The sequence below is a fragment of the Ascochyta rabiei genome, chromosome 1 (assembly GCF_004011695.2).
Source record: "Ascochyta rabiei chromosome 1, complete sequence".
Lineage (NCBI taxonomy): Eukaryota > Fungi > Ascomycota > Dothideomycetes > Pleosporales > Didymellaceae > Ascochyta > Ascochyta rabiei.
The window spans coordinates 2,394,880-2,409,097 of NC_082405.1; the positions used below are offsets into that span (position 1 = coordinate 2,394,880).

At 50.9% G+C, this 14,218-nt stretch overlaps 6 protein-coding genes across 6 annotated transcripts, besides 2 other annotated features; 5 read left to right on the forward strand and 1 right to left on the reverse strand.

The window, feature by feature from the left end:
• Positions 1-388: 388 nt before the first annotated feature.
• Positions 389-509: a dispersed repeat.
• Positions 510-657: 148 nt separating this feature from the next.
• EKO05_0000702 (uncharacterized protein) lies at positions 658-1,335 on the forward strand (the record flags this gene model as incomplete). Its single annotated transcript, XM_059635479.1, has 1 exon — positions 658-1,335. The coding sequence occupies one exon, from the start codon at positions 658-660 to the stop codon at positions 1,333-1,335; it is 678 nt and encodes a 225-aa protein (XP_059491462.1).
• Positions 1,336-2,429: 1,094 nt separating this feature from the next.
• Positions 2,430-4,376, reverse strand: EKO05_0000703 (uncharacterized protein; the record flags this gene model as incomplete). The annotated part of the gene is made up of 5 exons (XM_059635480.1): positions 2,430-2,526; positions 2,587-3,087; positions 3,148-3,661; positions 3,716-3,844; positions 3,902-4,376. The coding sequence occupies 5 exons, from the start codon at positions 4,374-4,376 to the stop codon at positions 2,430-2,432; spliced, it is 1,716 nt and encodes a 571-aa protein (XP_059491463.1).
• Positions 4,377-5,359: 983 nt separating this feature from the next.
• Positions 5,360-5,400: a tandem repeat.
• A 16-nt stretch (positions 5,401-5,416) lies between these two features.
• On the forward strand, positions 5,417-6,337 carry EKO05_0000704 (uncharacterized protein; the record flags this gene model as incomplete). The annotated part of the gene is made up of 3 exons (XM_038936889.1): positions 5,417-5,593; positions 5,650-6,083; positions 6,139-6,337. 3 exons carry the CDS (start codon positions 5,417-5,419, stop codon positions 6,335-6,337), a joined length of 810 nt encoding a protein of 269 aa, XP_038803247.1.
• A 432-nt stretch (positions 6,338-6,769) lies between these two features.
• EKO05_0000705 (uncharacterized protein) lies at positions 6,770-9,559 on the forward strand (the record flags this gene model as incomplete). Its single annotated transcript, XM_038944772.1, has 1 exon — positions 6,770-9,559. One exon carries the CDS (start codon positions 6,770-6,772, stop codon positions 9,557-9,559), a length of 2,790 nt encoding a protein of 929 aa, XP_038803248.1.
• An 826-nt stretch (positions 9,560-10,385) lies between these two features.
• Positions 10,386-10,908, forward strand: EKO05_0000706 (uncharacterized protein; the record flags this gene model as incomplete). Its single annotated transcript, XM_038936898.2, has 2 exons — positions 10,386-10,452; positions 10,508-10,908. The coding sequence occupies 2 exons, from the start codon at positions 10,386-10,388 to the stop codon at positions 10,906-10,908; spliced, it is 468 nt and encodes a 155-aa protein (XP_038803249.2).
• A 2,709-nt stretch (positions 10,909-13,617) lies between these two features.
• On the forward strand, positions 13,618-14,064 carry EKO05_0000707 (uncharacterized protein; the record flags this gene model as incomplete). The annotated part of the gene is made up of 1 exon (XM_038944773.1): positions 13,618-14,064. The coding sequence occupies one exon, from the start codon at positions 13,618-13,620 to the stop codon at positions 14,062-14,064; it is 447 nt and encodes a 148-aa protein (XP_038803250.1).
• Between the last annotated feature and the right edge of the window lie 154 nt (positions 14,065-14,218).

Genomic DNA, 14,218 nt, shown 5'->3' on the forward strand with positions numbered 1-14,218 from the left:
ACTTAAAAACTAGCTCTCTATACCTGTTAACCTTATGCCTTTTATACCTTATAAGAGTTAGGAAGAATTAGAGTGCTGGCCTGGGGTGTGGGGTGGACATGGATGTAACGGCACCGAGTCGGTAATGAGTCGGAGAGGAATCAGACAAGGCTTTAGGTGACTGGTGCGTTACATATAATGCTAAAATTATCTATATAAATAGAAATATAAAAACTTATATTAGAGTTTATAACTCTTCTTATTTCACTAAGTAATTACTTAGTAATTACTACTTTGCTAAGAAATAGTAATTACTAAATAATGATTAACGTTACCATTTCTAAAGTATTATTGTGCTATTTATTTTTACTAAATAGTAATTACTATTTCCCCCATCCATGGCCAGGCAGTCATGAATGCCCGTGGTGGGTACACAAATCACTGAGTAATTAATTTAACTCACCCAAAAAATACAGCCGAGCACCCCTGTCTAACGTCCCCACCTACACTACTTTCGCCGGATACCACAGTATATTTAATACTCGTCCAGCTCGTCGTTTTGCACTCAGACCTTCCCGTTTACGTTAGATCTCTGTTCTTTGCACAGTCGTTACGTCTTTTGATAAAAAGCCCTCAATTCATCCTTAAAGAGAAAGAAAACTCGATAAAAACCAGACAATGCGTTTACTCTACTCTATCATCGGATTCCTTACTTTAGGAATATACGCACTACCCACAGAACCAGTAGGTTCTAGCGAACCTGCAACCTATGTTCCAATCCCATTGGAATTCGGTCGAGAATATTCAAAAGAGGAACTTGATCATCTCCGGGCTACCTTTACCATTGATAACACCACGAACCAAGTCGATACCGGAAATCATCAACTCAGCAAGCGGGCACAACATGCCAAATCCACGACCCTCAACTCCTACTGGGACTGCCCTACAGTTGGCCCGCTATTTCGCACCCAAAGAGCTACCGCCAACATTATAAGTGCATCAAACTTGGTAGCAACTGTACAGTGGTACGGCAACGCCAACATCGATAGTTGGTCTCTTCCTAGCCAAAGGCTTACCGGTCCAACCGTCGCCCGACGATCCAACGTTGGAAAACATTCATTTTGTGCCTCGTACGGCCATCAAATTTGTTCATTCAAACTTACAAGCGATTGGAGTGTTTTTGTCAAATGGCAGTTTCACGTCTTTTCAACTACTGTTGCGATGGATGAATTAACCCCATCAGGCCATGTTCTTGTGGAGACCTGTATCGAGGTTGGTTCAGGGGGTCATTGTCCATCTATGCAAGCAGCTACACCTTGTCGATTAACAACAAGTTCGATAGTTCGCAATGCTTAAAGAACGCTTGTGTATCTCCAACGATTAGTCGCTAAAAAAAAAATTTTTTTTTTCTGGATATTACGATGCAGAGTCTTAATTCTTTCTATCATCACATTTTCCAAGATTTGTAACAACCGAATACCGGAGTTGCTTGAGCGTCAAGCTTCGGCATCCTTTAGCACGCCAAGTGCTGATCCGTCCATCAGCCCCTTCTTCACCAGTCATTTAACATCCATTTATGACCATGTATGACAGTTTTCCGCCTGCTCAGATCATTAGCATTAGACGCCCGTATTCGCGAGATGGACTGACTAATGGATCCAACGGAGTGCGACTAGCAACAGGCGCGTCTACCTTCTTCGCCTCCATCTCAAGTGTATCATAGGCCGTGAGATCAATACTCGCCTTGCCATTACCAGAGACATCGGTGATATGCTCGTCACGGACTATAGCAACAGCCGTTGTCTCACATGATCGCAGGTCATAGTTTCGCTTGAACTCAAGGCCGAATTCAGTGAATGGTGAGCCGCCGCCATGTATCACCTTTCCTCTCGTCGAACTACTGGCTTTGGGAATGGATATTGCCTAGTTTCTAGCACCACGAACGGCTGCAAATGAGAGTAAACACATCGTGCGAGTCATACTGCAGTATACTAGGGGAAGAAAATTACAGGAATGAGCAAGATAGAACGATTATTACTATGGTCGCGGATGATAATTTTATTGATGTTTAAGGTTCAAGAGACTACAGATCGCATTGTGTATCTCTTCCTCTTTATATGCCTGGATTTATTCCTTATAACGCATGAAACAGAACCGGGGGATGCGTATTCTTAGGTATAAGACGTTGCCATGAAACTCACCTTTGCCGTGAACAATCGGATATTATTGAAGAAGATTTTTTAAGCGTGTTGTGCGCTTACGTGTGTTAGTTGTTTTCAGCGTCCTTTGGTCGTGTGTAGCAGATAGGTCATAATAGGTGTTATTATCCCAGTGTTCTGTGCTGTTACAAGTCTTAACGCCACACAACAGCGTTAGGTACACGATCGACGTCTTTACCCGCTTGCTTGTTCTCTATCAAAGTGGAAGCCCATGTTATGCACTACTTAGTATCACCACCTCTGCTCCTTCAGAAGCCTGGCCCTGCGGGACTTTGCAACATCCCTTCGTCGCCAGAAACGCGTCAGTCCACGCCAGACGCGCTGACGCCTATAAAGTGTTAGCCGACACAATTAAGCCCATATACGGAGGTAGGATCATGCAACTTACATCAGGATAAGTATCATGGTACCAGTGACCGGTATGCAAAGCCACCAAAAGTACGCCTCGCTGTTCTTCAGCGCCGGAAACTGCTCGAAGTTCATCCCGAAGTAGCCCACTAGGAATGTCATGGGTAGAAACAGAATCGTGACAAAGGTCAATTGCTTCATGCTTTCGTTCTGATACGCGCCCATTGTGTTGAATATGAGCGAAATCATGCGGTCTGCGGAGCGGCGCATGCGTTCCAGTGATTCTGTGACTGTGATGCAATGGTCCTCAACGTCGCTGAAGTAGGTATGTGCCAATGTGGTGATGGTGATAGAGGCTGTCGAGTGATCTTTTGGTGCATATGGGGGTGGCGAGTTGGCGATGTGAGATGAAGAGGGATTTTGCGATGCTCCGGTTGTTTGCAGAAGGGCGTTCGAGTTGTGTTGACGAAGAGCATTTACGAGGCTTGTAATCGGGGCGATCTGGGAGCGGAGGAGAGATAACTCGGAAGTCAGTATGTACCTATATACAGTTCAGCAGCCTCATTGCATAGGCGAGTTCGTCAGTCATGGAATATCTTACAGTGCTTTCGAGTGCGCAATGCTTGGATCTGTCAACACGTCCAATTCCAGCTCTGCTATACTGTCCTCATAGGCGGTGGCAATTGGGATTGCGAGATCGACAATGCCGTCGATGATCGCATGCATAACCATACTAGCATCGCCACTCTGCCTAAGCACGGTCTCCGAAGACTGCAAGCGTTTCAAGATAGGCTCTTCAATCACATCCGCAGAGTGCTCGAAGAATGACACCAAAGTGTTGTTGCTCTGAAGGAACATAGATACCTGCTCTACAGAGACCATGAGACCTTTGGGGTTAAGCGTAGAGTGTTCTTCCATGTAGCGTGTTCGCTCTGGGTCGACATTAGTGCGGTATGCTTGCAGCGTCTTGACGGCTTGGCGATACTGATCCGGAACGTGCTTCTCTCGATACGCCGGGCTGCTGGTGCTGATGTATCTAGGTTGCGGTGTCCTCGGTGTTTTCCCGTCTGCACTGTTTTCCGACTTGCTAATCAGCCGCTGTAAAGTTAGTAGAACTGCTTGTTCGTCAGGACATGTGTTAGTCGGAAAGTCAAGCATGATGTACGCACCAAAAACGTGCTCTGGATACCAGTCTGCTTTAGTGCGATTCCTTGTGTGTAAGAGGTCCTCGATGGCCAAACCATGCAGCTTTTGCTTCTCGCCCAACAACCGAACTACGTCCCAGCTAAGTCCATTGACTGCGAGCAGTAAAGTCAGCTTCCGTGTTCCAGACAGTCCATCCTAAGATTACTCACCATTAATCCATCTACAAGTAACCCAATCTTCGCGAGGTTTCGCGAGGAAGTCTTCGAGGGTCGAATTGTCCAACTCGTACTTCTCGATTCTGTCGATAGAGAAGTCCACGGCGGTTATCTGGGATTGCACCTTTTCGCGCCATTGGGGCCACGCATCCTTGTCATTGATATTGATGCCGGGCTCGCTTCCTACCTTTGGTTCATGTGGAGCTTCAACGCTGATGCATCTTGCATTGCTGTCGAGCAATCTCTGGCCGCCTTTCTGCCTTTGGATTGATGGCCGGGACGAAGAAGACGCAGGGAAGGTGTAGGGCTGCGGCGATGGTAGCAGACCTGAGAACGCAACACTCGATGTGGTCAATCCTCTGGAAACCGAGGGACAGCAGATGTGCTTGCTCGATGTGGAAATGAAGTCTTTCGAGAAGCGCGACGCGGCGGACCCGGCAATACGGTGAAAACGCGGCGCAAGGATCATCTCAAATTGCTACTCCAGCGCCACTGGCAGTTGCTCAACATACAAAACAGAAACAAATGTCGCGCGAAATCAAAGCACTTCTTTTTGATGAAATCTGAGTTGTTAGGGCAGCGTTGCCGTGCTGTGTAGCATGGAAGCAGGTGCTTAACAACGGCGCTTGGTATACGCGAGAACACGAGAACACGTGGGTCGATAACCTGCCGGTCCAACCTGAAGTCCAACCTATTCTGAAGACAGCAACCGGCTTTCATTCAGTAATCATACAGTGAGGAGAGATGGCTGATTGATGTCTTCACGGCGTGATGACTGAAGAGAAGGCGTATACCAGCCTCCACGGCACACTAGGATGGACAGCGCAGCGCAGCCCCTGATCTTCATCGAGACCCATCATACTCCATTCAAGAAAGACCACGTATGCTAAAGAATGCTTCCATGTAAAGGGTTCGTACGAACGACACCGCCACAATACGTCTTGTCAGAGTGTGTCGTACATAAAGACGTGCTGGCGATCCAGTGACCAGTGGGCAGCCACCAACGCCTTAGCCCCATGACATAGCTGGCGCCAAACCGCAGACGACGCGTACCTAGTGCACAGCACCGCCTTCGTCCACCCACGACCGCTTTACCATGTGGTAGTGATATGGGATTTTGCTGCGGTGAAGGGATTTCGCAACCAACACTTGCAGCCAATCGCACCACTTCCTCGGCTGCACCGCCACTTCTCCAGTCCCCTCCGTGGCACTTGCCTCGACCCCACTCCACCAGATTGCGCTCAGCTCAGCCGCAATGGCACCCGTGACAGCTCTCCCGGGCATGGCCGCGCCTCCGCTGACCGACGCAGGCGTGTCGCAGTTAAAGGCGCGTGTGATGCTGCAAACGCCGCCCACCAACCACCTGCTCCTCTCAGCCGCCGCTCCCCCACCATAGACATAAGCGCAGCTCGCAACAGCTGAGCTCCCTTTCAACCTTACCACACCTACTCCCTATCATCTCTATCCTCTCTCTCCTCTCTCTCCTCTCTATCACCAAACACAACCGCCATGTCTAGCAACGACTACTACGGTGGCCAGGGTCATGGCTATGATGGTGCACACCAACAACAGCAGCAAGGCTACGGCGGCTACAGCCAACAACAGCAGCACCCTCCTGCGCCGGCGTATGGTCAGCCCCAGCACGAGCAGTATGGTCAGAGCCATAGCCCTTACCCCCAGCAACAGGTAAGTGCAAATGCGATGTACATGGACACGCGCTCCTCCTGCTGACAACGTGACAGGGCCACTACCCACCACCAGCGCAGGACCAGTACGGCCAGGCTCCTCAGCAGCACGGCTACGGCGCTCCGCAAGGCCAGCACGATCAGGGCCACGACGCGAGCCGCGGCCACTCCCCCTACCCGCCACCTGCGCAGCACCAGCAGTACCACGACCCTAACCAGCATTATGGCCAACAGCAATACGGACAGCAGCAGCACGGCTACGGCGACCAGCCACACCAACCGCAAGGCTACAACCAGCAGCACGGCCAGTATGCTCAGCCTGGCGCACCGGGCGCACCGGGTGGCCCTGCAGACGGCGAGCGAGGTCTCGGATCTACACTGATGGGAGGTGCAGGTGGCGCCTTCCTAGGCAACAAGATGGGCGGCGGGGCGCTAGGCACGATTGGCGGACTGATCGCAGGAGCCGTCGGCGCCAATGTGCTGAGCGACAAGTCAGTCAACCCGCTATCAAATCACCTCGGGATCCATTGCTAACAAGCGTGACAGGGTCGAAGACAAGAAAAAGCACAAGAAACACAAGAAGCACAGCAGCCATGGCTCCCACCACAGCTCGTCGCATGGTGGGTCTTCCGCTGGCATCGGCGGTTTGTACGCTGGCAGCGCGCATGGCCATGGTCACAAGAAGCACAAGCATAGGAGCCACAGCCGGGGAGGTAGCAGCTCGTCTAGTAGCGACTCAGACTGAGCTTTGGCTGTGGCTGAGTCGAATTTGGTCTCCAAGATATCTAGGCAGCTTTCCATCTGCTTGATCGGAGAGTAACCCTTGCCATCATCAAGGGTGTTTGATCTCCTGCACAATGAAATCCGTTTCCTCAATACCAAGTAGAATGTTTGCCACAAATCTCCGACTCATTGGGTGATAGATAGTACGTGCCTGTGATCAAGTATGGAACCAGGCTGGGAGAACAGTATCTTCCGAAGGGCCTGCAGAAGGGCGGCATCCAACGTTATACTGCCCTGAAGGGCTGTGTTTTTCAGGGTTCGTCGCTAGCACATTCGAAATGATTGCCTAGCGTCGGCGCTAGCAACATTCTCCACTGAGTTTACTCATTGGGCATCTTCGAACAAATTTCGAGAACACCCCGCAACAACAGGACACAATCGATAAGAATCCAAAATGGGAGATGTACTGCTCCAGTTCTTTCGCAAGACCCTGCCCGACGAGCTCGCTGCTGTGCTCGAAGATGTTCTGAAGGCCACCGAAACCGCCGACCTTCTCACTCTTAGTCAGCTGCCGGAAGTCCAAATCTTACTAGGACACAAAGACAATGATGCCACCAAGGACGTGAAAAGGGAGGATTTCACTCTATGGAGCGACTATATCTTCCATCGACTAGGCCTGTTGTTCCCGTTCCGGACTGAGGAAGAGGGGACGCCGGTCAAGGAAACCCTGGCATATCGCGTGCACCTGCTGTGGGCTGTCGCCGTCGCGTCACTGTACGCCTTTGTGCAGTCTACAGTTACCGGACCGCCACTTTCCTACAAGCCTGCTGAGATCCTGTTCTCGAAGGGTGTGTCCGGAGATGCCACTGCTGTGCGCAAAATTCAGCAGGACCTGATTGCTTCTATGACCCTTGATGGTGTTGCAGCCTACAAGCTTACTCCAAATATCGAGCTTCTGTGTCTTGCAGATACTATCTTGATCAACCCGGTCTTCCAGAAATTCATTGAGCTCTCCGCCTGGGCGCGCTTGAGGGTTGCTTTCACATATCAGAGACTTCTAAGTGAACCTGCGCCGAGCTTGCAGACTATAATTTACGAGGACCTCAAGACCGTGGAGAAGCTCGTGAAGGAATCCGCAAACGCTCAAGGGGTTCAGGATCTTCACCCAAGCTTTCTTCTGGAGAGAGCAGCGGTACATACTCACCATGGCTTAGACAAGCAAGCCAGAGCCGATCTAGACGAGGCCACTGCAGAGCGCAAGTTTGAGTTTGCTCTGACTGGCTTGATGGGAAAGAGGACAAAATTCCAGCAGAAGGATACCAGTCAGTTGCTCGTCCTGGCTCGAAGTGCAGGAACAAAATCAAAGGCAGCTGCTACGGAAGCGTCCGGGCCAATGGCTTTAGATCTCAACGATGACACACTCCACGAGACGATCCAATTCACGGAGAAGGTCGCATCAATGGACATCAAAGATGAAACTAAACTTCCACCCAGCCTTGCGGAGCTAGAACCTGCAAATCAGCCTCTTCTGCAGCCGCTGGACTCAGTCATCTTGCTTTCGCTGGCAGAGAGTATCAAGAACACAAACCCAGCTGATGGTATCACAAGAGAACAAACAGTGCCCTACGCTGAACGAGTGTTGGAGGGTGGTAGTTCGAACTGGCAGGTTTACACTCATGCCCTGCTAGTCCGTAGCCGTATCGAAGGCTACAAGACCAGGACCATGGAACGTGGACTCTTGCAACTTCAGGCGCTGGTGGACCAAGTCATTGCAGAGACGTCTGGCGAATCAACATCTGATGCAGAGACAGGTGAAAAGGTCACTGCTTTCTTGCCCGGTGCAAAAGAAGGGGAGTCAGCGCCAGTGGAAGATCGTCTGCGCTACTTCTTTGCGCTCTGCTCGCCCTCGCGTTGGGAACTCGAGGCTGAGCTTGCTGCTCGCTGGGTGCATATTGGTGGTCTACGCTCTGCGCTTGACATCTACGAACGTCTGGAGATGTGGGCTGAAGCAGCGCTTTGCTACGCAGCTACGGACAAGGAAGATAAGGCGCGAAGGATGATACGTCGTCAACTCTTCCACGCTACGAACGGCGACGACCTAACCGCAGATCCCGACTCAGAGGCATGGGAAGGCGCACCTCGCGACCCACCACCCGCCGAAGCACCGCGCTTCTACTGCATTCTTGGAGACCTTGACAGCGACCTTGCCATGTACGAAAAGGCATGGGAAGTGTCCGGCAAGCGCTATGCTCGCGCCCAGCGCTCCCTCGGTCAACGCTACATCACCCAGCGCAACTACGAGAAAGCTGCAGAAGCATACCAACTTGCCATTAAATGTAATGCGCTGAATCACCCTGCCTGGTTTGCGCTCGGGTGCGCATACCTCGAGTTGCAGCAATTCAAGAACGCGATCGAAGCCTTCAGCCGCTGTGTTCAACTTGATGAGCAAGACGCTGAAGCATGGTCTAATCTCGCTGCATCCCTACTGCACCTACGTCCCAAAGCAAAAACTGCTGAGGAGGAGGCCGTAGAAGGCAAAGTCACGTCTCACCCAAGGACTGATGCGCTGAAAGCCTTCAAACGCGCTGCAACCATCAAGCACGACAACTACCGCATCTGGTCCAACGTACTTGCGGTCGCCGCTTCCACCAGTCCTCCAAGCTACCCAGATATCGTTACGGCGCAGCGTCGGATCTGCGAGCTGCGCGGTGAAACCGATGGCGAGAAGTGCGTTGATCCCGAGATTCTGGACGTGCTGATCAAGCACCTCGTCCAAACGAAGTCCGACGCAGTTCTCGACCTCAGCGCACCAGGGCTGCCAAGGCTGGTAAACGAGCTAGTCGAGAAGCAAATCAAACCCCTCATCACCTTCTCGCCCAAGCTCTGGGCCGTCCTCGCAACCCTTTATATGCACTCGGGCAGGCCCACGTCCGCGCTTGAGTGCCACGAGAAAGCCTGGCGCGCGGTCACTAGTCAGCCGAAGTGGGAGGACCAGGACGAAAAGGTCTGGGATGCCGTCGCGCAACAGACGGTGGATCTTGTCGATGCATACGAGACGCTTGGTCCGCGCGAGAGGACCGAAGGGCTTGCGGCGGGCAGCGGAGAGCTGGTCGCAAAGGACTGGAAGTTCAAGGCGAGGAGCGCTATTAGGAGTGTGATGGGCAAGGGCAAGGAGATGTGGGAGGACAGTAAGGGGTGGGAAAAGTTGGTGGAGAGGATGGAGGAGCTGAAGGCGAGTGCTTAGAGAGATGATACCAAAAAGTTGACGCGGTCTGGATTGCAAACGATACATGCATGGTACTGTTGTCCGGACCCTACACTGTTTCAACCCACTGCCGCTTGTCGTTTGACTCTGACCGACACTGATCCTTATCACTTCGCGCTCCTGGGAAACACAAATCCGAGCTTGCCAAAGAAAAGACGACACCACGCCCATTAACTCCCATCAACGCCAGCACGAACTTGCGATCAAATACCCCTTCGACTTATCATGCCTTAGCCAAACCCGTCTACCTCACACGTGCTGTTGGATACCATGTGCTTGAATGCCCCCACTTGCCCTTTCATTCAGCATCAACTCATTCTTGCGAGGTATTGAAATTGTGGGATTTCCGCGTCTTGAGAACCGGAACATACAACACGAATTGGAAGTGTTCGGATGCAAGTGCTACAAATCGTGTCAAGTCTCTGTTTTCCGACTGCCCCTGTTGGTCTATAGATGGGGTTTCGATAACGCGGGTGAAGATGTCAGGTCAAAGCCACGGCTTACCGAGGTGAAGTAGAAATTGAGCCTCTGTGCTATAACAAGGCTCTTTCACTGCGAGTCAGTTAGTGTGACATCGACATGATTGTCGTGTTGGTAGGTAAAGAAGCCTCCCCCTGTCTACTGCGGTGAAGTAGGAATTGAGCTTTTGGGATCGAAGGAGAGTCTTTCACTGCAGGTCTGTCGGTTCGAGCGCAGTGCTCGATTTCGGTGTGGGCGTCGCTTTTACAGATTCGTCTTCAGCAAGACGACCAATCGTCCAACCTCTTCAACCGTCGAAGTCTCTCAAGATTCCGTCCTAGAATCCATGTCCAGCGACTCCGCCCCGCGCATGGTCCGTGTTCTCGCTCCGAGAATGTCGCCGATCGTTACGGGTATGCTTTTGCAAACAGAGTAGAAATAGAAGAATACCCGCTCACTCCAATGAAGATGGGACCGTCAGTATCGTGCTGACAGACGACTATCGTCTCAGCCCCTACATGCGGGATGGAGACCCAGATACAAACATGCCCAGAACCATCATCCCCGAGAAACTCACCACCAGATCGGCAAGTGTCCCTCTCCAGTACGCGCTAGGCATTAACCTCGACGCCGCGAAGATATGGCTGGAAGAGTCGTTGCCGGATGGCTTCCGAGCTATGGACCCCAATTGGGTTCTCTTCTTCGACTGTAATCCTGACTTGATGCTTGCTCGATCGGTAGAGGATCAGAATGCGTACTTGGCTACGAGGGATCATCTTGGATTGCCGGTTTTGCGGTGGGCTGCTGATCTGCGATATCTGGCTGAACGGCAGGCGTGTGGGACTAAGGGCAGTGGTGAAGCTGTGTGATGGTTGAAGGTTGGGTGCGGATGGGCTGAGGAGGGTGAGGGAGTGTATGTGGGCTTTTTTGGTCGCTTTGAGGAAGGCGTGGGAGATGAAGGGCAGAATGGCTGTTAGATTGATTTCAATGCAGGGCTTGCAGGACTCGCTCTTTGTGATCTTCTCGTATGCTCTGTTATTTGGTCCAAATGACAGACATTCTCATAGAAAAGAATTGTGTTCAACTCCATAGAACATAGTCTGGTTCACGTGTTGATGAATGTTGCCTGTGGCAACGCCCATTACCTATCCAAAGCCAGCGCCACACGTAGATACGCGTTGCGAATCGTCTTCTCACGAGATCTTCCAAGTGTCCCAAGCGTCATCGTCCTGATGACACACAAATCTAGTTCACATCGTTGACTATTGCAACCCTTCTTCCGCTGAGCGCAATGCCGTCATACTAAAAGTTCAAGGGCTGATGTCTCTTACAGTATATCTCTAGGCTTATGCAAAGCTAGTAAACATTTTTTTTTCAATTGGTGAGACTGTTGGGAGATGAGACTCTACGACTATGGGATCCACTGACAAGAACACAGATGAGACAACAATACAAGTGGTATCTCGACGAGACCCCCAGAGTAACCTGCATAGCACTCGAACTTTAGCTGTAGTCCGGCTTTCTCAACGAGCAGCAACAATTTTTCACTATCATGTCGATCGTATGCCACGAACCTCAGTAATGCTTCCTGGCGCCTACTGCTCCATCACGGAGATGTGTACTAACTGACGCAGCGGACAAGAGGTCATTCATCTATATATGTCTTTGGTAAGAGCAAAATGTTGTAAAACTACGTCGCCGATAGTCTGCAGTCATATGAGATTGTTTGCTCCGGGCTTCTCGTAGGAAAGCCTGAAAGCCTGCATGCAGCATTAACATCTTTGCTGCAACGCAAAAATGCTTCATTCAAGTATTTCGAACGCTATACTATCAACCATCTCAACCCAACCGAAAGTTATCACCACAGAGTTATACCATTGAATGTGCTTGCTGCAGATGCAATTTCGTATATCGTGCCTCAACAACCGTACACATCATTGCTCACAAACATCTGATGAGGTGGTGAGATACTCGTGTGAACGTCAAAAAGAAAATTATCTCGTGGTGGGTTCTTTCGACGACGGTGAACTCACGGTATACAACTGGCATGTACACCACGCCTTCCGCCTACATAACGGAGCATCGTTCCAAAGTCATTGTGGATTGTTTGTTGATTAAATCGTACACTGGGTTTCAAGCAAAACGCTGCTGCATATTGATACTCGTAATGGACATGTACTGACTCGGCACAGTTCTTCCCCCTTCACCACACCTGGCACGGCTTCATGGAGCGCCTCTTAGGTGCCAATTATGATTCTGCTCTTATCGCACGACTCATAGTAAGACGATGACTCTCTTGAATTATGAAAAGACCTAGATCCTGATTTGGCACAGGTGTACTACCGCGGATACAAGAACAAAATCCGGGGAAACGCTTCTCGCCAGCGGATTTAACATCAAAAGAAAAACCACACAAACAAGGGGAGAGACTACAAACCAAGTTCAAGTTTTGGTACGGACTCGTGGGAGGTCAAGATCGGCAATAGAAAGACCGACGACTGCGCTCACCACGACTGGAACCTGGTGAGTCTCGCCAAAGGCGTTGTGCAACTGCCGACGGGCACTGATAGACGCCACCGCAGAATGGCTGTTGAGCACGCGAAGGCCGAAGGCAACACTGAGCTTATGCTCAGTAAGCTTCCAGCCTACAGCATCTCAGTGACGCAGATGGCAAAGAATCCTCCGAATAAATTTCCAGCGGCCATCATTGCACTGAAAAGGGTTGTGTTGAAAGACACTAATAGTAACGTCAGTTGCGCGGCAATGGAATCCACACCGACCGCCACTGAGGGCGAGATAGTCGATCGAGGATATCTCTATGGGATTGCCAGAATCATTCGTGTTGAGAAACAATGTCAGTACTCCAACGACAAAATCAATTGAGAAGATGCGATAGGTGGCAGACTGGTACCGGAAGAGATTGTTTGGAAGAGTAGAAAAACTCGCCTCTGGGATCCTTTGTGAGATTAGGAACGGCAAACGATCTGGGACGAGGGAGAGAAGTAGACATGCTATGTTCATAACAGACTTCTAGGGCCGGAGACGTCACGATGATATGGCCGATTGTAAGAAGGTGCCATATGGACAAAGGTGGACCGATCGAGGCGGGAAGGTCGGGCACTTGGATTCGAGCTGCTCTTCATCTCCTGATAGTCTGAGGTCTGTAGGTCAAAGTCTTCTGTTCAACTGCGCTCCGTCTCTATCTTGACAAATGGTTGACATCGGTCCACTAATTGCCGCGCTCTTGCTTGTGTGTGCAAGCCAAAGCTGCCCTTTTCAGGCCACCTTTAGTCCACTCTATGGAACTTTTGTGTTTTACTCAAAGTTTGCTGGGCCGGTTATGTTCATGTCTCCGTGAGCCCTACATAATGTAAAAGACACGCGATGGGACAGAGAAGGGTAGCTGCCCGTAGCGCGTCGATATCGGCGGTTGGTGCACCGACGCGCTGAAAGTACGTCATCCCTGTCGACTGAGGCCTTTCTCCGCATCCTGCAGTATCTGCCGATACGTCTAGCAATCATGTAGGAGGTTTGATATACTCACGCAACGCCAGAACAACCCCAATACCTCATCTCAAATGACTACTAAGACTGTGCCCACGCTCACTCTCGAGGGCGCGCGCATCGCGCTGGCCGCCGCCGAACAACGCGCCAAAGAGATCAACGTACCCATGAACATCGCCATCGTCGACCACGCTACCCATCTCCTTAACTTCGCCCGTATGGAAGGTGCGAAATTTACATCGATAAACATCGCAATCGATAAGGCTTTCACCGCCGCAGGTCACAAGGCCCCTACGTCAGTCTACAAGGAGAATGTTTGGCCTGGCGGTCCGGCATACGGCATCAACCATACAAATGGGGGCCGATTCAATACCATTGGTGGCGGCCTGCCCATTGTGTTGGACGGAGTCGTAGTGGGCGCAATTGGATGTAGCACAGGTACACCGGCACAGGACGAGGATGTGAGCACGGCAGGGAAGAAGGCTGTGGAGAAGAGCTTTGGACTGAAGGCGAAGCTCTGAGGTGAGCTAGTGGATCAACAATACGCTAAGAGGAGAAGGCGAAAGACGAAATAATTACTGAAATGTGTCCTATACACTGCAAGACCGTGCTACAAATGCTGTTTGGAGATCTTTATGAAGGATGTGTACGAGCCGGACGTTGCAAGATGTTTTC